At 37.4% G+C, this 25,086-nt stretch overlaps 1 protein-coding gene across 6 annotated transcripts in view; it reads left to right on the forward strand.

The window, feature by feature from the left end:
* Window positions 1-25,086, forward strand: part of FN1 (fibronectin 1) — a 97,019-nt gene that overhangs the window by 50,240 nt on the left and 21,693 nt on the right. For 3 of the 6 annotated variants that reach the window (XM_087706199.1, XM_087706214.1, XM_087706208.1), the window contains exons 21-32: window positions 945-1,039; window positions 3,542-3,710; window positions 4,187-4,273; window positions 4,801-4,992; window positions 10,002-10,274; window positions 11,308-11,490; window positions 12,454-12,543; window positions 12,941-13,210; window positions 14,427-14,543; window positions 15,963-16,127; window positions 17,489-17,644; window positions 23,107-23,220. In XM_087706199.1, coding sequence (XP_087562325.1) covers window positions 945-1,039; window positions 3,542-3,710; window positions 4,187-4,273; window positions 4,801-4,992; window positions 10,002-10,274; window positions 11,308-11,490; window positions 12,454-12,543; window positions 12,941-13,210; window positions 14,427-14,543; window positions 15,963-16,127; window positions 17,489-17,644; window positions 23,107-23,220 — 1,911 coding nt within the window. Of the gene's footprint in view, window positions 1-944; window positions 1,040-3,541; window positions 3,711-4,186; window positions 4,274-4,800; window positions 4,993-10,001; window positions 10,275-11,307; window positions 11,491-12,453; window positions 12,544-12,940; window positions 13,211-14,426; window positions 14,544-15,962; window positions 16,128-17,488; window positions 17,645-23,106; window positions 23,221-24,114; window positions 24,385-25,086 lie in introns of all 6 variants that reach the window. The other 3 variants (XM_087706223.1, XM_087706228.1, XM_087706232.1) reach the window with 2 other exon arrangements.

The raw sequence follows: 25,086 nt of genomic DNA on the forward strand, positions 1-25,086 counted from the left end.
CCTACTGACCTAAGGGAACCCCCTAGTTTACTGCAGACGGTTGAGCAACAGTATAGCTAAATCAGAGGGGGAAAAACATTAGACCAATGAATTAGCTATTGTATATAAGTTGTGTTTGACTGATAGATGTAAACATTTTCCAATTTAGAAAGGTTAGTTCATATCAGATTTGGCTGAATCTGTTACTGGGTGTTTTCTGGCCTGTATGTGTTCCAAATTAAATGTTCCTGGTGACTAAGATCTCAGATGCATGCCCGTTTATATTACAAGGTCATTCTAGGTTGTGATTCATATGTGGTATCAAATATTCAAAATAAAATCTGAAGGAACTTTAAAATATTTTTTTATCACAGTTGCTACATAGTAGACATGGCTATGCAGAGATTTTTTAAAGAAGTTTTTTATTCCTAAGCCGCTGTTTAGCTCAATTTCCTCAACTGAGTTGAAATAAATAATGAAAACCATTTACAAATGTGAAATAACTAAAAAAAAGTATATATTAGGTTTACTCCTAGATTTAAAATGTTGTATTGGAATGGATGATCTCTCAGTACTATGAGGGAACCACCAGCTGAAGGAGAGGAGGCCGCAATAGAAAAGGGTAAAAGATATTCCAGCGTAAAGTCCATTGGGGGAGGAAGACCCTTAGGTTTCTTAGAATCTGCAGTTTCCTAAGTAAAGTGAGACAGGCTCTTACACACTGGTGATGAACAATAAAGACATCTGTTTCAACTATTCTTGGAGCTCTTCTAATTTTTGGCACCTGACAAGACTATTGTAACTGGTGATTAGTATTAATATTTAGTCACAATTTAATTCTGTCTAATTTTAAATTATCTTGCCAGCCACTTTGATGTGCTTTTTAAGTAGGAAAGCAGGCTATTAGTAAATAATACATATATAAGCTGCTGTCTCTAAGCCTGGCTTTACGTTTGATTTGACAGTGCAATCCGCAGGACCAGTTCCTCCGTATAACACCGAAGTAACGGAGACTTCCATTATTGTTACCTGGATACCTGCACCTAGACTTGGTTTTAAGGTAGGAAAATAGGCCCTCTCTGTCTCCACCCTACTGCTCATGAATTGCTTGCTCACAGCGATTGTGGATAACTTTGTTTGGGAAGTGTTTGGGGTCTTTACAGCATATAATAACACATAGCTAAAAAAATGTTTAACAACGTGTAGTACTTTGTAATAAATTGATCAAACACTATACATATATTCAAATTCTAATGTGATGGAGAAGAGAATAATGTTCATATAGATCATAGGCTTACTATTGTCCTGATGAAATTTTAATAGTCATCCTGATTAATTTTATTCTAGAAATGTTTTAATTTGCAAATGATAAAATAGTCAAAACAGTATTTAAATTAGAAATAGCAAAAAAATAGTAAATAAAACCACTGCTTGATGAAATGAGATTGAAAAATACTGCCAGCATGTGATGCCCTCTTCATACGTCCGTGCAGTTAAAACTGGCCCTTGCCTTCATGTGCAAGTTTCTTCTTTATTGACAATGGCATTTGTTAATAATTTATATATTTTGCGGTGCTTAAGCCAAAAATAATCCAGATGGTATTCCAGGAAAAGACAGAGTGAACAATTTTACAGTATTATTTAACAAAAACGAAACACTGTAATTGGGGGTTTTTTGTATATTTTTTTTGGTCATTTTTCTTTAACAACCAACATATTTTGTGAACAGTGTATTGACTTGGTCAGTATATTTTTTACACAGTGCTAACAATAATAATACAATTAAATATACATACCGTATTTTTCAGAGTATAAGATGCTCCGAAGTATAAGACGCATCTAGATTTTGGGGAGGAAAACAAGGGAAAAATATCTGCCTGACTCCCAGCAATTTGCCTCCTTGCAACTAACAGTATAGATCAGCGATGGTGAAACTTTTTTGGCTCGCATGCCAGAAGTGGGGGGAGCGCAGGGTGTGTGTGTGTGGGTGTGCCGCACCCATAATGCAATGTGCTACCCCCCAGTGTGCATGCGTGCACTACAGGCGCTACCCCCATTTTTTACATGCTTTTTTTGCCCTCCCCAGGCTGCAGAGGCTTTATAGGAGCCTGGAGAGGACGAAACAGCCTCCCCTGTCCCCCGGAAGCCCTCTGGAAGCTTCAGGGACCTCCAGGAGGCTTCCCTGAAGCCCCCAGAGGAGTCAGAATGACCCTCCCGAACTTCCAGGTTGCCCAGCTGGTTTTGCGCTCTGGAGGCTTCAGGGAAGATCATTAAGCCTCCGGAGGGCCTTGGGGGTAGGTTATGCGTGCTGGCCAGCTGACAGGGCAGCACCTCACGTGCCCTGACAAATGGCTCCGCGTGCCACCTGTGCCATCACTGGTATAGACAATATACACTGTTTGTAGTATTTCTGACTACACTTGTACAGCTGCTGTTAAAATTGATGTGCTTTCTCAAAGTATAGTTATCACTTTTAAGTATTATTAAATCTTTTCCAGGCTTTCTATATTTTAAAGTTTGTATTAGATATTTCTTTCACACCTGGGTCTTTACTCTTTCTCTTTCTCCTTGTATCCAATCACCACTTTCTTAATGTTTGGAGATTATTTAAAAAATTCTTTTACTTGGGTTAGGTCTCTAGAATAAAAGTTGAAAGTTGTCTCACCCAGTTTTATTGCTTTGTCGATGAATCGCTCCAAGCACAAATCTTATTGTCCTGGTTGTCACAGCTTGTGGCTTGCCAAAAATGGTTGTCATCCCTGCTGCAGTTCGGGAGAGCTTTCTTCGGACCTAACAAGGAAATTGCTGTTTTCTCGTGGTCGATGAAGCACCTCTCCTTCCTTCACCACCCCTCCAAGGCAGCTTTGACACCCTAGGGTCTCCCAGCAAACATATACCAGCTGGTTTTCAAGGATCTCTGTGTAGCTCCACTATTTCCAATCGTTCCTGCTGTGATGCCAACTTGTTCTCTCAAAAACTGTTGATATTTGTTGATATTTCAAAGTTTTGTAATAGTCTTTTGGAGTTCCCAAGACATGAGAGGAAGTAAGAAATAAGATAAAGAACAGCCCCTCCCCGAAAATATACAAGAGTACAGAAACTTGTCCTAAGCTTTAACACATAAACTATGGAACAATTTTCAGTTTGATGAAAAGGAATGTTAGTAACATACCTAGCTGCACAGCAAAATTTTGCAAATTCTGAATTTTCTCTGTTAAAGTTGAGTATAAGGAGAAGAGGGAATGGACTGGGGAAATTCTGGGAGTTGAAGTCCACACACCTTAAAATTGGTAAGGTTGAAAACTACTAGATTCCTGCTGTCTAAAATTATTTATTTTTAAAGATATTATTAAAACCATAAAACATCTTATCCTTTCTCCTATCCATATCTCTCTTAACTCTTACATTGGCAGCTTTAATTCCACATGCATTTCTGATGTATATTTCCTGAAAGTTGACCAGATTCCCCAAAAGTTGAGGTTCATCATTCTTCTCCTAGCAATGGACAGAAACCAATATAATAATTATCAGCAAAAGATTGTTTATTCTTTTCCTATTACAGCTAGGAGTGAGACCCAGCCAAGGTGGAGAAGCTCCAAGGGAGGTCATCTCAGAATCTGGAAGCATTGTTATATCTGGCCTAACTCCTGGGGTAGAATATATCTACAGCATTAATGTTATTAAGGATGGTCAAGAAAGAACAACGCCTATCGTCAAGACAGTAATCACACGTATGGGTCATTTAAATATTTCATTATATGCTGAAGCAAAGACACCAAAGCTACTTAATAAACATTTTAAGAAAATATCTGATATAATTTGATGTGATTTCATAACTATATTTTTGTATCATATTTGAAAATAGTGTTTAAAATTATGCCACAATTCCACCAGATTTGCATTATCTAAATGAAGATTGGTCTTACCAATTTAGAAGGGACACTGGGGCTGTAAGTTGCCTACTCTGTCCTATAGATCAACTCGTAGAGCTCGGCTGCTGTTGAAAAAAGTACTACTAAGCTATCAATAAGTTTCTAGAATTGAGTTTACACAGTCATTTTACCGTATCGGTGACATTAAAAAAACATTGCAAATGGAAAGAGCAATTGTTGAAAACTTCTCATGAGATTCAATTTTGTGTCTTTAAAGCATAAGAAATGAGAGTTGCATTTTTTGACAAATCTAATATTTTGCTTTTATTTCTCAGCACCATCTCCTCCCACAAACTTGCATCTTGATTCTAACTCTGACACTGGATTCCTTACTGTTTCTTGGGAAAAAAGCACCACTCCAGGTACCTTATCCTTGCCCACAAATCTCCTTTTGACGAGAGCACTACAGCTCTCTGGAGTAGCTCACCTGAGGCTTACGTCAACTGATGTTTCTAACGCTCAGGTGGATCAGGTTATTGGCACGGGATAACCTCTAGCAGGTAGTTTTCCTCACAGGAAGTGGCTCCGTTTTCTACAGCATTTTGCACATTTTGAAATACTCAGCTGGGTTTTGCGCTTCAGGCATTTAAAATTAGTGAAATGTAACATATTATGTGATAGAATAAAAAATTGTTGTCTGATAGCCATAAAACACATACTCTGATATAGAAACAGTTCTCTTTATCTATGGTCTAATAATTTAATATTACTTCAACAGTGACTAGAATAAGACTAGTAAATATCGAATGGTCCTAAATCAATATTTGAAAGGTATATAGAAAATTACACTTACTTGATTTGGAGTAGTAAAATAATTGAATATCTTAAAATAGCTACACTGATTCCTATATTTTTACATTATGTGCGACTATTTGTCATTGTGTATTAGATATCACTGGATACAGAATTACAACAGTTCCTACAAATGGGCAAGAAGGCTACACTCTGGAGGAGCAAGTGAAAGCAGAAGATACATCCTGCGTTTTTGAAAATTTGAGTCCTGGTGTGGAATACAATGTCAGTGTTTACACACTCAAAGATAATCAAGAGAGTTTGCCCATCTCCGAAACCATCACACAAGGTAAATTAAAAAATGAGCAATAGAACCGGTAAATTAGTCCTATTAGTCTTCTATATGAAAGCTGTATTTCTATAATTTTCTTCTGATTTGCATGTGTGCGTTTGTGTATGTATATATGCATGCATGTATTTATGTATGTATGTATATGTGTGTATGGTATGTTCATAAATAAACTTCACTAAAATTAACGTCAAAATAAATATGCATAAATGTAGAAAACTCAGTACTTTGAAAAGATTTAGCTTCTTTGAACTATTTTCATACTGTAAACCTCATTAAATTAATTAAACTAATCAGATAAATCCAGACACATGTTTTCTGTAAGTTACATATTTTTTATTTTCTTTGCATAGATGGGGGGGGGGGACCCATCCCAAAACCAATAGGAAGCATATCATTCCTCAGTTCAGAGTATCTTGACAGTGTGATTCAGTCAGAAGAAATTGTTGTGGTCCAGTGACTGGGTGTGATATATCTAGAGAAGTCATATTAAACACTTAATTAAGAAACAAGGCAGAAGAGTATTATAAAACAAAGGTTTTGCCTGTTTTGTTCCTGAATGGGCAACCAGTTTTGAACTGAGGGCTACATTCAGTTTTGGATGAGGGAAAGGGGCCTGCGTTTCATAAGTAAGTATGAAGAGAGAGTAAAAATATCAGGTATAAAATAGTCATCAGTACATTACATAAATGAATAAAATATTTAGCCTTTGTCCTCTTAAAAGAAGCCGAAAGATGGAGCTGAATATTTTAAAAAACACAAGAGTCTTATATATTTTTATTACTGTTGTTTAATATTACAGAATCAGCTACAGTCCTAACCTATTTTATAATCAGGTGGAGCATTTGAAAAGATGCAATGTAAAAGAAAAAAAAATCAAAGTACTGTATGTCTAAAATTTGTACTTTACTGTAATATATCCTTTTCTTTAAATACATTTTTACTCTTTTGTTTTGAAAAAGCTTTACATTGTTTCTAGATTGATTACCATAGAAATTAGATGGAAAAAGATTTTGCCCCTGATTTTCAGTGGCAGATGGGAAGAAGATGAGGTGCAGTGAAACCTTGGAGTTCAACCAAGGTTTAACCCTTGTTTGCCAATGAGGGAGAGAGAGCAGGGGGTTGGACTAGATGATCTCGAAGGACACTTCCCACTCTATTACTGTTAACTGTTAGCACCAGTAAGCTTAGCTCTCCTGATCTTTGATGTTATATAGGAGAATGAAAGCTGGTATCATTCTTGCTGAAGACTCCCAGAGTCAATTCATTCTAGATTTAGCTAGAGACATTGCTATTTGATGAGTGTCTTAATATTTGAAATATATATTTAGCCATTCTTGATAAATATTGCAAATTGGAAGATTGAAATTTGCAAAGGGTAGCACGGGAACATGTATTTAGCTATTATATAAAGAAGACTTCTGCTGAAGAAAATCTTTCCTGCTGTCAGATTACTGTCTTAGATCAAAATATTGCCTCTTCTCTAAATTCAGTCAAAAGACCATAAAACACAAAAGATGATGTAACTGACCCATTTAAAAATTGTTCTTTATTTTTTTTGAAAATGCATCTTATTGTGCTGACAATCTGCCTTCTTGAGAAATTTCTTACTCTTGAGAAATTTGCTTGTAGTTGCAGTGATTTTTTCTCTGTTACCTTGCTGTGACCACAGAACTATTTTAGAGTTGAAAATGTAGTCTATATTGCTTGAATGTGGGGGCTGTAAAATTATGGGGTAATCAATATTATGAAGTGATTTTGTTTTGTTTTATTTTTAATCTCCAAATGGCTCCAGGTGCTAGACTTCACAGGTGCTTGCTGTTTAACACTGCTTGACATTTCTATGTGCATTGAATTTATTTGAATCTTGTCATATCCGGGTTATTCAAAGGGCTTAAATCAAAACCACTCTTTTAAACAAATAACTTTTAGAAAAATAATGTTTCTTTTGGTCCTTTTTTTAGATGATACAGTAAACCCATCTCTTAGAGAAAAGTTTTAATTTAGCCAGTTCTTTACAATATAATTAGTAGGTTTTGATTACAAAATAAGAAGTGTTTGGTATATGTAGACACAGCACTTACAGATCACCATTGATATATTACATCCTTTCCAAATTTTGCTTTAGTGATTAATAAGTATCCAGATTCCATTTCTTAATACTTTCATAAGTGCCAAATAAAACAATTTGGTTTTTCTGCAGCCATCAAATATTCTGTCTCCTTTATGCTTCCCATCCTTCCATTGTCAGGTCGTGAAAGGTTTTCAAATGCAGTTGGTTAAGAAACAAGACTTGGGCTTTCAGAGTCTCCAGGGCAGCTCTCTTAGACCGTTCTTAATTCACTGTGATGCTACTGATCATAAGAATAGAGCCTATAAAATACCCTCCGGTGGTATTGACGGGACAGAAGGAGATGTTTGTGCTCAAAGGAGGTATAGGTGATAAAATTTGATCACTGAATTTAGGCACAAAACCTCTTCTCAGCCCCTTTTAGCCCCTGCTCTCCAAGAGTGGTGCCAAAATTTAACTGTAGATGATGGAATACAATTGTATATTACTCCTCTACAGAACAAGTGGGCTCAAGAGGTTCATCTCTTTTATATATATATGAAAGAAGTTTTGCCTCCTGTTTCAAGACAGCTGTTTGTCCCAGACCTGCTCATTCCTGCCAGGTTCTTCTCCAAATTTGGAAAAAACTGGATTTAGAAAAATCCAGGGAGACAAGATAAGGAATCAAACAGTAAAGAGTCTCCAATCATATTTAAGACAAGAATTGTAAGACAAAGAGCCAGATGAAGAAACAATCACAGCTTAGAGGAAAATATTTTACATTCTGGTAAAATATCTTTCAGCCTTCGTTGCATCTGGTAGTTGGGTTCTCTTTTTTGTATGAGGAAGAAATCAACTATCATAGATTATTTATGGCTTTTACAAAGCAAACTTGATACTGGCGAACGTTTGTGCTGTTGTTGAAGAATGAGATATTATTAAATCCTGCCTTGTCTTTAGAATGAGGATTGGCAACCACAGGCGGCTCTGGAGCCACAGGCGGTTCTTTGGGCCCCTTGCTGTGGCTCCCTGCCAAACCAGATTGTACCACTGATTGGCTCCGCCCCTTGCCCTCCCCTCCCAGTCACTCTTCGCCTGAGTAGGAAAGGTGCGACAGTGGCGGATGGAGGCTTGCTCCGTATTCCAGAGCAGGAGCGAAGCGGTCCTGTACCTGCCTCTTCTTCCAGCCTTTCTTTCTGCTGCCTGTACCTCGGTTGCTCAGGGCGACGCACAACTTTCTCTCCGCCCTGAGACTCTGTCCCGGGTCGCTGCAGCTGACGCCAATGCCCTTGCTGCCTCTATGGCCTGCTTGTGCTCTTGCAACGCCTTGTGCAGCACACTTAAATTTAGCGTGCTTCACAATGGGGGAGACAGTGTCCCCTCCTGGATCCCATTACAACGCAGAGCATCAGCTGCAGCCGGGCCGAACCAGTGTCTCGGGGTGGAGAGAAAGTTGCACATCTCTCCGAACGACAAATGCTCCACGTTGTAATGGGCTCCAGGAGGAACAAGAGATGCCGTCTCCCCCATTGTGAAGGGCGCTAAATTTAAGTGTGCTGCACAAGGCGCTGCAAGAGCAGGGAGCAGGCCATGGAGGTGGTGAGAGCACTGGAGTCAGCCACACCTGGGCCAGGCAAGTGTCTCGGGGCGGAGAGAAAGTCACGCGTCTCTCCAAGCGACCGAGGTGCGCACAACTCCAACAAGGGCTGGAAGGAGAGGCAAGTACAGAACTGCTTTTATCTCGCTCTGTAATATGGAGCGAGTCTCCATCTGCCACCGCCGCCTTTACCTTCTCAGGCGAGGAGTGACTGGGAGGGGGAGGGCAAGGGGCAGAGCCAGCCAGTGGTGGGTTCAGCTGGCAGAAAGCCCACAGCAGGGGGAATGAAAGGGCTTCATTTATCTGGGAATCTGAAATGACTCTTGATTTAAAACATATGGTGAAAAGCAACCAAAGAAGAAGAAAGAACAACATCAGCAAAATCCCAACTCTTGCCTGATTTTGGAAATGATTCAAAAGGGAACACACACACACACACACACATGAGAGAGAGAGAGAGAAGGAGAGGGAGAAAAAGAGAGATGAGAGGGAGAGAGATGAGAGAGGGAATGAGATAGAAAAAGACAGAGGAAGAAAGAGATGAGGGAGATGGGAGAGAGATGAGAGATAAAGAGAGAGACAGAGAGAGGGAGAAAGAGAGCAATGAGAGAGACAGAGAGAGCTTTTTCCCAAAGAAAAGGAAATACCGAGAGCTGGGTAGGCGTGGCTGGGTTTTTTTTAATGTGACTGGGTGGGAGTGAGTGGGTGGGTGGGAGTCATGGGGCTAGGTGGGAGCGAGTTGGCCATGCCCACCCAGGTTTTGTGGCTCCCGGTGTTTTCTGTGGGAAATGGGTCCAAATGCTTGGAGTGTTCAAGGTTGCAGACCCCTTCTTTAGAAGTTCAAGGTAGAATAGACAGTGTTCCTCTTCCAGATTTTTCCTGCAATCCTGTGAGGCAAGCGGGGCTAAAATCACCCAGTAAAGAGAGAGAACATCCATTCTCCTCGTCCTGGTCCAAATGCAGCACCTTCATTCCTCCACCTTGAGAGAACTTCCAACAGTGTGGGCCAAGTTGGTAATTTTTCTGGGAGATTTCTAAGAAGCCCCATGAGGGTCCTGTTTTTTTTTTTTTTTATCCTTTGCTTATTTTTTGCCAGCATTTTTGTAGGAATGAGCTCTAAATCTTATTTCCTTTATGATGCATGAAACAGTTTTGAAAATTGGAAGAATAATTAGATACCTAGCTAAATACTAGTCATTGTAAATTGTGGTGTTATTACTATAACAATATTACAATATTACCATTTACTCTTTTTTCATTTAAAATTGAAGTAACCTGATGATCCTTTTTCTCCCTCTTGTTCTTTGTCATGTTCTGCGTCTGTTTGTTATTACCTCCATATTTTGCTGTCTAACGCAATAGAGGTGCCCCAGCTTACTGACTTAAACTTTGTTGATGTAAGTGATACAAGCATCGGCCTAAAGTGGACCCCAATAAATACTTCTGCCATTATTGGCTACCGCATCAAAGTAATTGCCACAGGAGAAACTGTCCCTATTTTTGAAGATTTTGTGGATTCATCAGTAGGATACTACATGGTTACAGGCTTGGAGCCGGGCATTGATTATGAAATCAGTGTAATCACACTCATTAATGGCGGAGAGAGCGCCCCTACTACGCTGATTCAACAAACGGGTGATTAGTGAAAAACTACTGAACTAAAGTGCTGTTTCATGATGTCACTAGCTGTTTGGACGACAAGTAGAAATAGCCCCTTTACCGCTATGTACCGCGGTGGGGAGGACCATTAAGTAGCTTTTATTTTAGATAGTAAATGGAAATTGGAATCCTGTGCATTACCATCCATTTCCAATCATCTGCATTTGGCTTATTTAACTTGCGAATCTGCAATTGGAAGTTTCTCTTTTCATCAGATCCTATTTTCTTAAGCTCTGACATTTGATGGAAACATGTAACATTCATTAATTTCCCTATCAGAGAGGGTAAACTATGTAATGCAATATTCTCTGTCACATCGGCTTGATGTGTGCAAAATTTTAGCATGTATGATCCTCATTTAGTGTTTAGATATTATAGTGGCCCAAATGTTGAACTAAATCCCCCAAATGTTGTGGGGGAGGGGAAACTTCCTCCAACTCAAGCTAGTGACAACTGGCAGCATGGGAAGATTCTCAGTAGTGCATGTACCGAACGTGACCTGAGGATTCATTATGCATGGCAGACTACTGTTTATTTCCCTTGAACGACTACTTTGATGAAGTAATTGTGCAGTAGAGTCCTACTAGAGACTTCAGAGAAGTTGTTCAGCCTCCTCTCCTGCATGTCTGTCAAACGTTTTAAAAGACGGTACGAACTGTTTCCTTCATTGTGCTGCTGCGAAGGAAACGGCCTCTCATTTCATACTCTCAAAAATTGTATTATATAGATGCAAAGGATCTCACTGCCTATCTGAAAAAAATGAAAAATAATAGTAATAATATAATACATCATTAGAATCTATAAAGGCTGAACTGAGAGGTTAAAGATGCTTTCCAATAGGCTTTGGTTTAAGTGGAATTAGAGACATAGATGGTTAGAAGGTTATTTGCATGTCTTGGCCTCAGTAGTGGGTTTTCTTTCTGCATGACCTTGGCATCTTTTAAAATCACTATTGAATATCTCCGCTTCTCCTGAAAACATGTAAGTCCTTATTGTTTTTAAAATCCAGCTGTTCCTCCACCAACGGATCTCCGTTTCACCAATGTGGGCCCTGACACCATCAGAGTAACCTGGACTCCTCCGGCATCTGTTCAATTGAGCAGCTTCTTGGTTCGCTTCTCACCCATGAAGAACAAGGACGATGTCGCCGAACTTTCCATCTCGCCTTCGGACAGCGCCGTGGTTTTAACAAGTAAGAAAAGCTTCTTCACATCAAAATTACTTGATCTTTTGGGAGGTTGTATAAATGGTGCCTGAGCTCCAGCTCCCATTTTCTTCCACTTTTTATAATCAGCTATAAAAGTAGTTGAAGTTCCTGAGAGAATTTATGGCACTATGAATTAGAGGAGATAAAATATTGAATTATAAGATAACACAGCTATTATATATTTTTGTACATGTATTAATTCCTATAGGGTTTATCTAGCCTTTAAATATATCTTTTTTTTTTCAAAATAGAGAAATTTTGGTTTATCAGGCATCATATTTCTTCATGATTGCCCGTTTAATTCTGAAAAAACTGGAAAGCCAGCAGTGAACTATTTTTTGCTTTCCTCTTTTACTTGATATGATGGAATAAGAGTAATTGAAAAGTTTCCACAAGTTCAATTTCTTGAGATACTGACTTGTCTTTGATAATTAGCTTATGATAGCATTTTTCATTAATAACTGAGCAAATTAAGAATTAATCAGAGATGATTGAACTACTGCCTTTTTAAATCTTTTGACCCTGCAATAAAATTATTCCAGGTCTCAGGGAACCCTCTCATAAAAACGGCAAAGAATACAAACCCTTCACAATACAATACAATTCACATTTCACCTGCACATTGCACAACCCATGTTTTATGTTTAAAACAATAGAAAAGAGGTAGACTAGTAGCTGAGTCATGATACGTTTAAATTTCCATCACTGCAGGTGCTAGCAAATTCAAAAGCAATATTTGAATGTTTTTATAATTTAACTGTTCTGTATTTTATGTAGTATTAAATGAATGATGGAAAGAATTACAGATTATGATCAAATTCAGTTGAGTTTAAGGAAATGGCTGGATATCATAATCCCAAGGAGCAGAGGGGTATGGAAAGTTTTTGGGTTAGGAATGAAAATGATCTTGGCTAATACTCAGATTCCATTGTGGTTATAATCTTTCAGATCTTCTTCCTGGCACAGTATACTTGGTCAAGGTCTACAGTGTATATGAACAACATGAGAGTAAACCTCTGAGTGGAGAGCAGAAAACAGGTGTGTGAAACAACATGAATAAAATAAGTGTTTCTTTAATTTTTGCGTTAAAATAAAACCATTCATTATATATCTGCCGTTTATGATTGTACCATCATTTTAGCTAGAATAACCACCCAGATAGATATTGTAAACATTGTAAAATATGGGACTTAGACCATGATGAGCCAGGTTTCAGCTGGAAAAGTAAGCAGGGGCCTTCAGGCAATTCCAGAATTAGATTTACAGAAATAAGTCATTTTCCAAAATGAACATGGTTTCAACGTTTCAGCAATCTAGCGTGGATTAAAATAATTCATGTTTACAATGGTTGTAGGTTTATGTAGTTTTCTTTTTGCAACAAGACATTAAGCAGTTATTGAAGTTTGGGTTTCTATTGTGTTTTCTTGTGAAACAGGCCTTGATTCCCCCACCGGACTGGATTTCTCAGAAATAACAGCCCATTCTTTCACCGTCCATTGGATCGCTCCTCGCTCCCCCATCTCTGGCTATAAAATACGCCACCACCTTGAGCAAGGTGGAAGTAGACCCAAAGAAGTCCGTGTTGCACCATCTCGCAACTCCATCACACTCACAGATCTCATCCCAGGGTCAGAGTATGTGGTTAGCGTGTCTGCCTTCTATGGCAAAGAGGAGAGTTTGCCCCTAATTGGACAGCAAAGCACAGGTAAGGGCTGAAGAAGAAAAACAATCGCAAATTATTAGCATCTTCATCTGTGGAATCAGATTTCACTTTTTGGGGAAAAAAAATCTTTCCTAAAACTGAATTAGCAAATTGAGTCAGAAACCTCACTTTAATGGGTTAAAGTGGTATAAAAACACAAGAACCTAAATGTTTAAAAATGACTTTTAAAAAAATGAAAAGATGCATTGCAGCAACTTAATTTATATAGTGACAAAAACTTCTACAAATTTATTCTGTATTTATTGTTACTATATGCAGAGATCCAGCCCTATATCTCTGCTTGTTCTCTTCTCAACATAAAGATGAGAAATGTGGCAGTATTTGCAGCCGATGAGCCAGAAAATCACAGAACATATTCTACTGACATTAAACACAATAATAATAAGAAGGTGCTTTAAGTGGTTATGAAGAGGGTGAATAAGATAAGGAATTTCTGAAGCTGTTTGTGGAATGCCAGCTTCAAATATTGAGACTGTGCAAATATTGAAAACGATTCACACGGAGTGTTTTGGACCTGGTGTGAACACGGGACCTCTCTGTTGTTAATGTTGCAGTGTTTTTTTCAGACTCATTAGTCGGTAGCAGAGAGGTGCTGCGAGTGAGATGAGAGAATAAGTGTTGAGAAATGCTGCCAGCTCCCAGTCAGACTCTGTGGACACGTGTGCAGCCTTGTATGGCCCTTGGGAAAGGGCTGGGGGGGGGGGCTTGGACGCTGAAGCGTATCGTGTCAGACACTTGGGGGCTGCGTGTGCTGTATGGGACACGTGGATCATTTCATAAATAATTTTAAAGCATGTATTCCCTAAGAATCCCTGTAGTAAGACTTTAGTGGTCATTATGTGGTACAGTTTTGTGCAGAACAAAATCACTGTATTATTTTGAAGGGTGGGGGTAAATTGGGCCTCAAAGGCACTAAATAAGCAATGATGTATCTTGAAGTTGCAGGCTTGAGAATTCAGCCCATGTGGGCTTCCTCAACTAGGCATGCAAAGCCTATCCATGCTTATTTCCATCTTAATTGCTTTACAAAGAGGAGGAATCCTGTACCTGAAAATTACCCCTTTGTTACTGAATTTTGGCAGCATGATTTGGGGAACTTCAAAGTCTGCAAAAATGGATTTAGAGAGTTGTATATAGTATAACAATTAAAAGATTAATGAGATAAATATTAAACATTGCTCTTAAAAAACATTCCTAGTTTCCGATGTCCCAAGAGACCTACAGGTGACTGCTACTGGCCCCACTAGTCTAGTCGTTTCCTGGGATGCACCTGCTGTTACAGTTCGATACTACAGGATCACATATGGAGAAACAGGTGAGCTCTGTTGGATGCTGATATTTGTTAGAAAAGATTAGCCTTCAACTGAAAAAAAATAATGGGATGGCAACAGCAACGCCTAACAATCAGTGCCATCTGGCAGTGGAATAGGAATGAGAAAGGGGATAAAGAATGTCCTTTCCGCTTAAAAAAAAATCAGTAGCACATAGCAGATCTGAATCCAAGGGAGATTTGAACTTATGATTCAGACAATCTTAGTATAATTGTAATGTACAGATTTATATTGTTTGATCATAATGTAATACAAATACAGAAGCATTTAATTGATGACTTAACATATTATATTTTAAACTGTAGATGTCAGGTGCACGCAGCCAAGAATCATTCATGAACAGGCCCAAATAGATATTTAATTGTTGATCACCTATATTACCAGAATCTCACCAGACGGTCTGCCCTCTCTTGGGAAATGGCAGGTGGAGACCCAAAGGTCTTCTCCTGAACCCATTCCAAGCTGAAATGTCCCTTTTGCTTCCCATAGAAGGGCTCCCTCTCCTTCAACCACAAAGGGCTCTTCAAGGTTAGAAAATAGCAACAATTATTTAGGATATTTCCTGGGTAAAGGATTTCAATAACTAAGGAAGGCAGACTATTCGTTTAAAGCTGCTTTTAGAGCTGAATTCTTGATGTTTTGAGAAAACTTTTGAAATAAATTTTGGAGATATCTTTGAGGCAAGTTATTTTACAAGAGCCAAGAACTATGTTAAAATTATCAATTCTGGTTTTTCAGATATTTTATAGTTTAGTTAGAAGATGCCACTAAACCATTAATTGCTGTGGCTGGGTCACAACAATATATATGTTTTTCCTTTTTTAAAAAAAAATGTTTTTTTATTTTAAATTTTCAAAACAAACACAACACAAAGAATCCTCCTTCTTTACATACTGTAGAAAGTGTATCAGTTGGTTACAAAAAGCTTTCGTGCGTCTCTTCCACTGTCATCATAAAATTCGTATTAATTCAAGTATTTTAAATCAGATATTTTTATACATATTACCATCATCATACCTCCATATTCATTTGACTATAATTGTTTAAACATCCTTCATCATAAAATGTACCAAGATTTAAAACTCTACCACATTACTGGCATTTCATTTGTTATTTCTAATATCCTCCAATAACACTATATCCTTATGGCCTATTCTGACTAAACATCAATAATATTTAGTAACAAAAATTTCTAATCCTCCTTTCCAAATCACTGTTTACAATTTACATCCATTTTCCTTATGATGTGTGTGTGTGTGTGTGTGTGTGTGTTTCCTTTTATGGGAAGTTATTGGAAAGTGAGAGCCACTTTGGTATAATGGTTAAAGGGGGAAAAATTGGGATGAGGAGGAGGAGGAAGAGGAGTAGTAATCTCTTAACTGTCTTGTACCCTTTACCTTCAGGTGGCAGTGGGCCTGCTCAAGAGTTCACCGTTCCTGGCCATGTCTCCACTGCTCCGATTTCCGATCTTAAGCCTGGAGTGGGTTACACCATTACTGTGTATGCTGTCACTGGGCGAGGGGACAGTCCTGCCAGTAGCAAACCCGTCAGCATAAATTACCAAATAGGTAAAGCTGTTTTCTCTTTGGATTAAAGACTTAAGCAAACATTCTATTGCCTTCATTTAATCTGTTATGTACCCAGAATGTTTTCTATTTGTTCTGATCATTTGCAACTTATTGAAAATACTTATATCTTGCTTTTATGGTGTACTGAAATGTTATGCAACAGTAAAGGAAGACATTTTTTATTTTATTTCTGGGTCTTTGATCAAATGAGAATGGTTATTTTAAAATTTAAAAGTTTCACTGTTGTTTGAAAGGATAGAAAGAAATTGAAACATGCACCTAGGAGAGATACAGACAAAGTAGAAAAGTAGAGAAGGCAACAAGGATGATAAGAGTTCCTAATGGTAAACTTTAGTAGAACCAGTTGCCAAGAAAGGTAACACTATAAACAAAATTTTAAAAAAACCATTGGGGAAACTTGTAAATCAGAACATCAGTATTCCATTGTTAATTTTCTTCTAGTATCTGGAATTAGGATCAACAAGATCTAATACATATTCCATTTATCTCCTGGAGCTGTATAGAGAGAGACTTCCATTAGATGGAGTAGGTAAAATAAAACTAACACCGTTGGATTTAGGATAATGAAAGATCTCCAATAATTACTACCGCATTATCCTAAGATATTATCCTAAGCTGACTGAGTGCAATGTTAAGTGTAACTGAAATAACAAGTACTAGCAATAAGGTAATATTGTTTGTAGTTAATATACATTTTTTGCACATCAAATTAAAATGGCATGAAACACAAGGAAATGAACTGTAAAAAATGTAAAGAAGAGCATTAACTAAAACACAAAAGAAAATATAGTATATGAACTTTAATATTTTTAAATAAACAATGCTTAGTCATAACAATACAACTCAAGATGGCGCCTGAGCCTTTGCAGGGTTGCCATAAGGGGTCTGAAGAGACTGTACGAAGAACGTTTGTTGTCCGTATTAGCTTTCTGCATAATCTCTCATAAAGGGGCATCCTGACTATTTTAAATTGGTAGGAAGATTCAGTTGATACAACCAGGAATTAATGCAGAGTAACATGGTGTTATGTATTCCTTTGGCTGTCAGTTTTATTGGATAATTGTTGTAATAGTTTTGACTTCTAGTTCTCTATTTTGAGATTACCGTCTTGCATAACTTTTAATGATCTTAATTTTTGTGCTTTACTGATTCTTTTTATATTGAAATTGTGATTCTTAATCTGTTTTTTGTGCTTTGCCAAGAGGCATCCTGACTGGTGCTGGTGGTAATGGTGGTGGGGGTGGTGGTAACAACAACAACAACAACATGATGTTAGGATTTAAAAACATTGGAGCCTGAAGGACAAAATTTAACATTGAAAGTTAAATTTTCATTTGCAGAGGTTGATACACCATCGCAGCTGCAAGTGACCGATGTCCAAGACAACAGCCTGACTGTGAAGTGGCAGCCTTCTTCTTCCCCAGTGACTGGTTACAGAGTGACAGCCGCCCCCAAGGACGGCCACAGCCCCATAAAAACTAGAGTCCTTTCTGCAGGTGAGCACAAAGAAATCACAGGAAGCAGGGTGCAATCTGAGTGTTTCAGTGAAAGTAAGGAAACTCTAATTTTAATTTGACTCGCTTGCAAGTATAATGTGGGATTATGATAGCCTGTTATGTTTTTGGGAGGTTTTGCAGAAGAGAAGGAAATTGTGAACACTGGAAAGATTATGCGGCGATCTGTGGAAAAACTGGCATCATATCATTAATATCACACGCTCCACTAAGAAATGTTTTTACATTGAATCTTAGCAAGCTTGGAGAGCTTTCTGCTTTCCTAGTTAGAGTGATTGCCACAATTCTAGCTAGTCTGTAGAATACAGAAGCCACCACTTTCTTAGAAGCAAACCTATTACTTCTAAGCACTTTCTTTTCTTTGCAGAATTGAGCCAGACTTGTTTTCATGGGGAACTAAGAGTAATAAATTAAGAGGGGATGACAAATGGAAGAAATTTCAAGTCAAAAAGTGATAAGTGGTATGTTACTACTATGGAATTTTATTCCATGGCCATGGATTAATGAGGAACATTTACTTCTCTGCTAGACCAGATTTTATTTTTTATCATTTGTAGAATCTTTTTTCTTTTCAAGGAAAGGCTTGCTGGGGGAATTTACCGCATTTTTCGGAGTATAAGACGCAGCAAGGTTTTGAAGAGGCAAATTTTAAAAAAAGTAGGTAGGTAGAAAGAAAGATAGAGAGGGAGAGAAAGAAAGAGAAAAACAATAGGTAGGTAGATAGGTAGAGAGAGTAGTTAGGTAGGTAGATAGATAAAGAGAGAGAGAAAAGTAGAGATATATAAATACAGTAGGTAGGTAGGGGGGGAGAGAGTAGGTAGGTAGATAGAGGGATAGAGAGAGAGAAAGAAATACAGTAGGTAGGTAGGGAGAGAGAGAGAGAGAGAGAGAGTGTGTGTGTAGGTAGATGTGTCCAGGTGTATTTATCCATGTGCTGGAGAAGGAAATCGCTGACAAACCTTAAGACTTGGTTTCTGCTGGCCCAGCTCTTGATCAATATGTAATTCTCATCAGTTAAAGAGCTTTCCGAAAGGAAAAAAAAAAGTTTTTGCACTCTGCAAACCTCCGAAAAACAGCCCGTTTTTCACGAAAATGCCCCCCTTTTTTTTCCAAATAAAAGGCATGAATAGCCTTGGCGAGGCTTGCAGAGTGTTCTTGGGGGGGGGGGGGGCAAAAAAGAGCCAGTTTTTCACAAAAATGGGCCTGTTTGTCAAAAAAACTGCATGCATAGCCTTATGGAGGCTTATTGAGTGCTGCTGGAGGCTGGGAGGGGAACGGCCCATTTTTTGCTTATTTCTGCCCCCCTCAGCCCCCAGGAGCTCTCTGAAAGCCTTCATAAGGCTATGCACAGCTATAAATGCTGTATTCGATGTATAAGACACACCTAGATTTTCAGCCTTTTTTTGAGGAAAAAGTGGGTCTTATACTCCGAAAAATACGGTTCATGATTCGGTTCAGATCTGTTCCTTGGCTTATCTTGAGGTAGGCCATAAAATACAACTTTAGTAGCTGCTTTTACTTTTGGATTCTTTACAGTTTGTAGATTTTGAGGAAATCCAAATATGGGCATTACTACTTGCTCAGTCAATTCTCAATTAAATCAGCCATAAGAGGATTTCAACATGTGCTTCTGGGAAGTGAACAAGGTCTTCTTGTGAGAGATATGACTTTTTTCCTGCTTAAGAGAGACAGCCAAGAATTAGAAACCCATAGCCAATATTAAATATTTCATTTCTGGTGAAGGTATTTGTAATCGTACTTCAACAAGATTTTTTTTTTTCCGTTATTTTGATGATGTGCTGAAGTGAGTATCTCTTTATAAAGACATTTTGAATATTTTATAAAGATGTTAATAATTGTGTTATTAATTATGTCATAATCATTCTACTTTGCATTTTTTGAAATGATGATAGCTGTTTGGTTTGTTTGAACCCATCGCCTTTGATGATACACAACCACATTGATCATCATTTGAGAAAAGAATGTATTTTGCTTATCCAGTTTTAGTATATAAATTCTGGTGGTTTTGACTTAGCATATTATGGCAAATCAAGCAGATGCAGTTGATCCAATAAATAAATAAATTGCCTAGTATGAAGACTGTATCACAGGTAATCACTTTGAAACTCTTTCTAGAGGATTTAAAAAGCAATTTATATGGGAGGAGGAGCCAAGGTCGCGACGATATGGTTGTGCGGTCTCAATGCTCTGAGATTGCAGCCAATAATTTTGCCGCTGGGTGGTCCAAATGGACCTAAACCGTCCCGAAGAGATGGTGAACAGGAAGAATACGTCTTGCTGATCTCGGGGATATCACAAAATCCCTGAAAGAAGCAAGAGAAGTTTTTCAAGCTGGCGGTAAAAAATCCAGCCAAGGCTGCTGAAGTCGGGGCGGCTCCAAAACGGAAGGGTACGGAAAGTGAAAGTGTTTCCAGCTGGTGAGGAACTTTTATTGTTTTAAAAAGAGACTGCCTATAAAAGCTTAGAAATTAATTTAAATTGAAGAATAGAAGAGTCAAGCGGCGGAATTAAATTTGGAATGGTTTTGGACCGTGGTTATCTTACTTTTTAAATGCTATCTTCATGGATGGAATTTATACAAGCCTTTTGAAATGGATGGATTAAGTTTTCTTCTTCTACCTTCTATTTATGATTATCCGTTTTTTATAGGCTAATGTCTTCCTCTTCCATTGCTGTGGGTGTTTTTCTAATTCATTTAAAGATTGGACTCTTTTTTCTAATTTGAAATACAAGCTACAAAGATACACAAAGAAATTTTTTAACAGCATTACTGCTGCTCGGAGGCTGGGAGGCCTCTGTTCTTCCATGGGTTGTTTTTGACTTGGCGAGGCGACATAAGGCTTTGCTGCGAGGCTAAAAAGGGTGATAAGAAGGAAAACACATAGTTGATTCTTTGAAGTGCAAACAACATCCTTTGTGAATCTATGCCTTAGTCTTATTTACCTTCCAAGCCAGAGCAGCTGTGTTTGTTAGAATGGCAAACTTGCAAAAGATACTTTCAGAAATACAAAAGTTATCAAATATATATGAAAAAATAGATCAAAAGCTGGAATACTTAGAGCACATAACAATAAAACATGATGGAAAAATTGATGATGTATATCAAATGCAAGACGGGGTGATTGAAACTCAAAAAACGGAAGTGGAAAATGAATATAAGATTAAACCTGCTGATATTGATGGTAATTGGTTTGTTCCTGAAAATGGAAAGAATGGAATACTGAAAGAGGAAGTAAATGGAGAGAAATTTTATTCCAGAGGGCAGGATATAAAAAAGGAAAAAATTAAAGAATTGATGGACTCAAAGAAAGAAATTCTACTAGCAAAAGTTTTGATAACACTGCTGACAATCAAAAGACAAGCTGAATAAAGAAACAGAAAGAGAGTGTCAAGATTATATGAGAGATTTTACAAGCACGGAGTTGCTAAGAGAAGTCCATACAAAGCTGATCAAGAAGTTGATTAGAGGATTGGTACCACAAATGGCAGAAGATATGAAATTGTTTTGTTATTGGAAAGATACAGGTTGATAGACGGAAGAATATAATTTAAAACGAATTAAAGTGAAATTGATTGATAATAGATATAGCTTAAATAAATAACTGATAATGTTACTGATGTATATAATGTATAGTGTTATGATGAGTATAATTGGATATGAATATTGAAAGTAAGGAAGATTAGCAATCCCTTTGGGTTATACATAAAGGTTAATAATAATAATAATAATAATGATAATTAAAAAAAGAACTAAGTTAGATACAATTAAAGTTTTGATTATTAGGGGGAAATGTTATGATACAGGATATAGTCAAATAAATGAGGGATAAGAATAACAATGCATATATAGATATGGGTATATCATAAGGAAACTGGGTGTAAACTTTAAACAGTGATTTGGAAAGGAGGATTGGAAAACTTTGTTATTAAATATTATGGATGTTTAGCTAATTGGAAAGATAAAGGTTGATAGATGAAAGTATTTAATCTAAAACTAGTTGGACTTAGTGAAATTTAGTGGCAATAGATATGGTTAAATAAACAATTGAAAATGATAATGTATACATATGTATTGGTATAACAAGTAGCAATTGGATATGAATATTGAATGGTACCTATGAAAGGAAGATGAGAAATGGTTTGGTTACATATAAAGATTAATAAAAAGAATTAAATTATGATAATGGATATAGTCAAATAAAGGAGAGATAATGATAACAATGTATATATAGGTATGGGTACAACAAGGGGAAATTGGATGTAAATTGTAAACAGTGATTTGGAAAGGAAGATTAGAAACCTTTGTTACTAAATGTTATTGATGTTTAGCTAGAATAGGCCATAAGGAATAGGGTTATTGGGATAATAGAAATAGCAAATGAGATACCAGTACGTGGTTATGTCTTGAGTTTTGGTATGTTTTATGATGAAGGACGTTTAAACAATTATAGTCAAACGAGAATGGGGGTATGATGATGGTAATATGTACAAGTATATTTGATTTAAAATACTAGAATTAATATGAATCATGGGTGACTGTGAAAGAAATGCACGAAAATTTTTGTAACCAACTGATACACTTTCTACAGTATGTAAAGAAAGGGGATTTTTTGTGTCTGTTTTGAAAACTAAAAAACTTTTAATAAAAAAGCAATTTATGTTAGGCATGGGAACCCATTCTTTAAAGGGGGAAAAAAGGAAATATCAACTTGTAAAGTGTTGCCATGACTATTATCAGATTGGCATTGGAGGGAGCATTCCATGCATACCTTGGGCCAGAGTGGGATCTCATATTTCTACAACCTTGTTGGTGAATGTGATTTATGACCCAGACATAGGGAAGGGGACACAGGGGTAAAGTTCAAATGCAATTAAGCGGAAGAACATGCCAAAATGTTGATCCTAATAAATGAATGGATTTCTTTTGAACTTTGCCTCAAGGCTCGTAAATTAATTAGGTCATCTTCTGGGAACTTCACATCTTACTATATTTGAAACTTGTAATACCAGCAGCTGCTATCATCTATCTAAGGGTCATAAGGACTGAAGTCATACATTATAAAACTTCCCTACATTGGGCAGATTTTGAGATATTCTAAAACAGGAATAGTTGTTGCAATGCTTGCTAAAAGAATGCTTGCCCAAAATGTAAGTCTTATTAATCATGTAATTTACATGTGATTAAAACTTCTGATGATGATCTATTTTTAAAAACACTGAAACAATGGATACTATTTCTAGAGAAAAGTATTTCTACATTTACATTGTCAAAATATTTGTGACTCGGAAATCTGTTTAAATTGTTTGTTTTGCTCTGAAATAGTTTCTATCCTATCCTAGGTTTTTTCAGAACAAGTTGTTTTTCTTCCTGAAGGGCAACTGAATACTCAGACCATATATAAATATATTTTTATTTATTGCAGAACAAACAGAAGTCACAATTGATGAACTGCAACCTACAGCTGAGTATGTGGTTAGCGTCTATGCCCAAGGGCCAAATGGAGAAAGCCAGCCTTTGGTTGAGAAAGTTGTTACAAGTATGTAAATTCAAATTTCCCACATTTCATAGTAGGCGAACAATAGCTACAAATACCTAAATCTCTTGGGATATGTTTACTATCAAAATTTTGAGAAAATGGCAAAAATTATACTATTCTCATAGTTATGTTATGAAAAAGCTGTTTTACTACATTTTTACACAGAAACTGCTTACACTAAGATTTAAACTACATTTATAAGTGTTAGAAATCATTAATTGGTTAATAATTTGGAAAAGATAATCTGACTGAAGAAGATCTGTTCTTTACTATTTATTTACAATGCAACATTTTTTATTTATTTTTTTATTTGTAAAATTTAATATAGCTACCCACTCCAGTAGACTCTGGGCATCTTACAAAACAAAATACTATTTTGGGTATACATATATAGGTCATATGTCTAACTTTTTTATTCCTCTCAGGAACTTGTGAGCAGCAAATAAGTAATAAAAGAGGCCTTTGCATTAGAAAATATGAAGAAATTTAAATCCAGGATTTAAAATAGTTTTTTTAACCAAAATTTCCCTTTGTTTTACACAAAATCAAATAAAATAACCTGTCTAGTATTGCTACTCATACTGAAGCTGTCATCCCACAAATAGATAGATACATGAGCAGTAGCAATGGGTTGCCGTCTTATTCTCACTTAACTGGAAGTAAGGCCACTGAACAAAAGGAAACTTCTGTTCAAGGCAATCGTAAGATCACCCTGTAATTAATCAGCTGTGATTAGCTGTTACAAGAGTCAGGCAGGAAATACAAACGAATTCTATTTCTTGATCTCCAAGAGCAAGAAGGCTTTGCATGCTTATAGCAAGGGCGCTCTGTGCAACCCCACATCTGCTTTGCCTCCTCCTCTGCTTAACCTTTCACCATTAATTTGCCTAACAGACGTTGACCCTCCTAAAGGACTGGCATTCACTGCAGTGGATGTCGATTCCATCAAAATTGCGTGGGAAAGCCCACAGGGGCAAGTCACCGGATACAGGGTGACCTATTCGACCCCTGAGGATGGAATCCAGGAACTATTCCCTGCTCCAGAGGGCGAAGACGAGACCGCGGAGCTGCATGGCCTCAGGCCGGGTTCTGAGTACACGGTTTACATTGTTGCCTTGCACAATGACTTGGAAAGCCTGCCTTTGATTGGCACCCAGACCACAGGTACCCATGAAATAAAGTCACCTGGTCACCATGATACCTGTTCCTTCTTGTGAAGGAATCCAGTTGCAGCTAATTACCTATGAAGTGCTTGGGTTGGGCGTTGCTGAGGTATGGGATCAGAGCAACATCAATGGGTAAGGATTAATAGAAGAACCAAAACATTCTGTGCAGTATTGGAGACACGGAATCACACCTAAAAGTCCACATCCATGCGCAAACAAAAGAATAATGTTTCCGTGTCAGATTATTATTTTTTGAACCCAAAGATAGATGCTGTTCCTTCTCTCAGTTGCACAGCTTCCCTCTTTCTGCAGCTGCTGTAATAACTCAGATATGATATATCTATATGTAATATATGTGTGTGTGTGTATATTTCAGCTATAGTATAGATTTGAGGGGCCATAGGTGGCGCAACAAGGGTTAGATCTGGATTGATGACATTTGTATGAACATTTTGTTTTAATTTTTTAAGTAGGAGTTTCCTCTGGCTCAAATCCTGATCACAATAATTGAGACGGGATTCTTTATATTCCCTTTTTAAAAACCAGATGTTATAAAGCAGAACTGTGCAATTGTTTTGAAATAGTGGACGTATTTGGAATTTTGAAAACATTTTTGCCGTGCTCTCCCAAAATGCCTATCACTGTGAATTTTATCTAATCATAACATTGATGATACGGTGACTGTGGCCAGTTTCAAAAG

The sequence above is a fragment of the Thamnophis sirtalis genome, unplaced genomic scaffold, assembly GCF_051295495.1.
Source record: "Thamnophis sirtalis isolate CommonGarterSnake01/CBP01778 unplaced genomic scaffold, rThaSir2_p1.2 scaffold_1, whole genome shotgun sequence".
Taxonomy (NCBI): domain Eukaryota; kingdom Metazoa; phylum Chordata; class Lepidosauria; order Squamata; family Natricidae; genus Thamnophis; species Thamnophis sirtalis.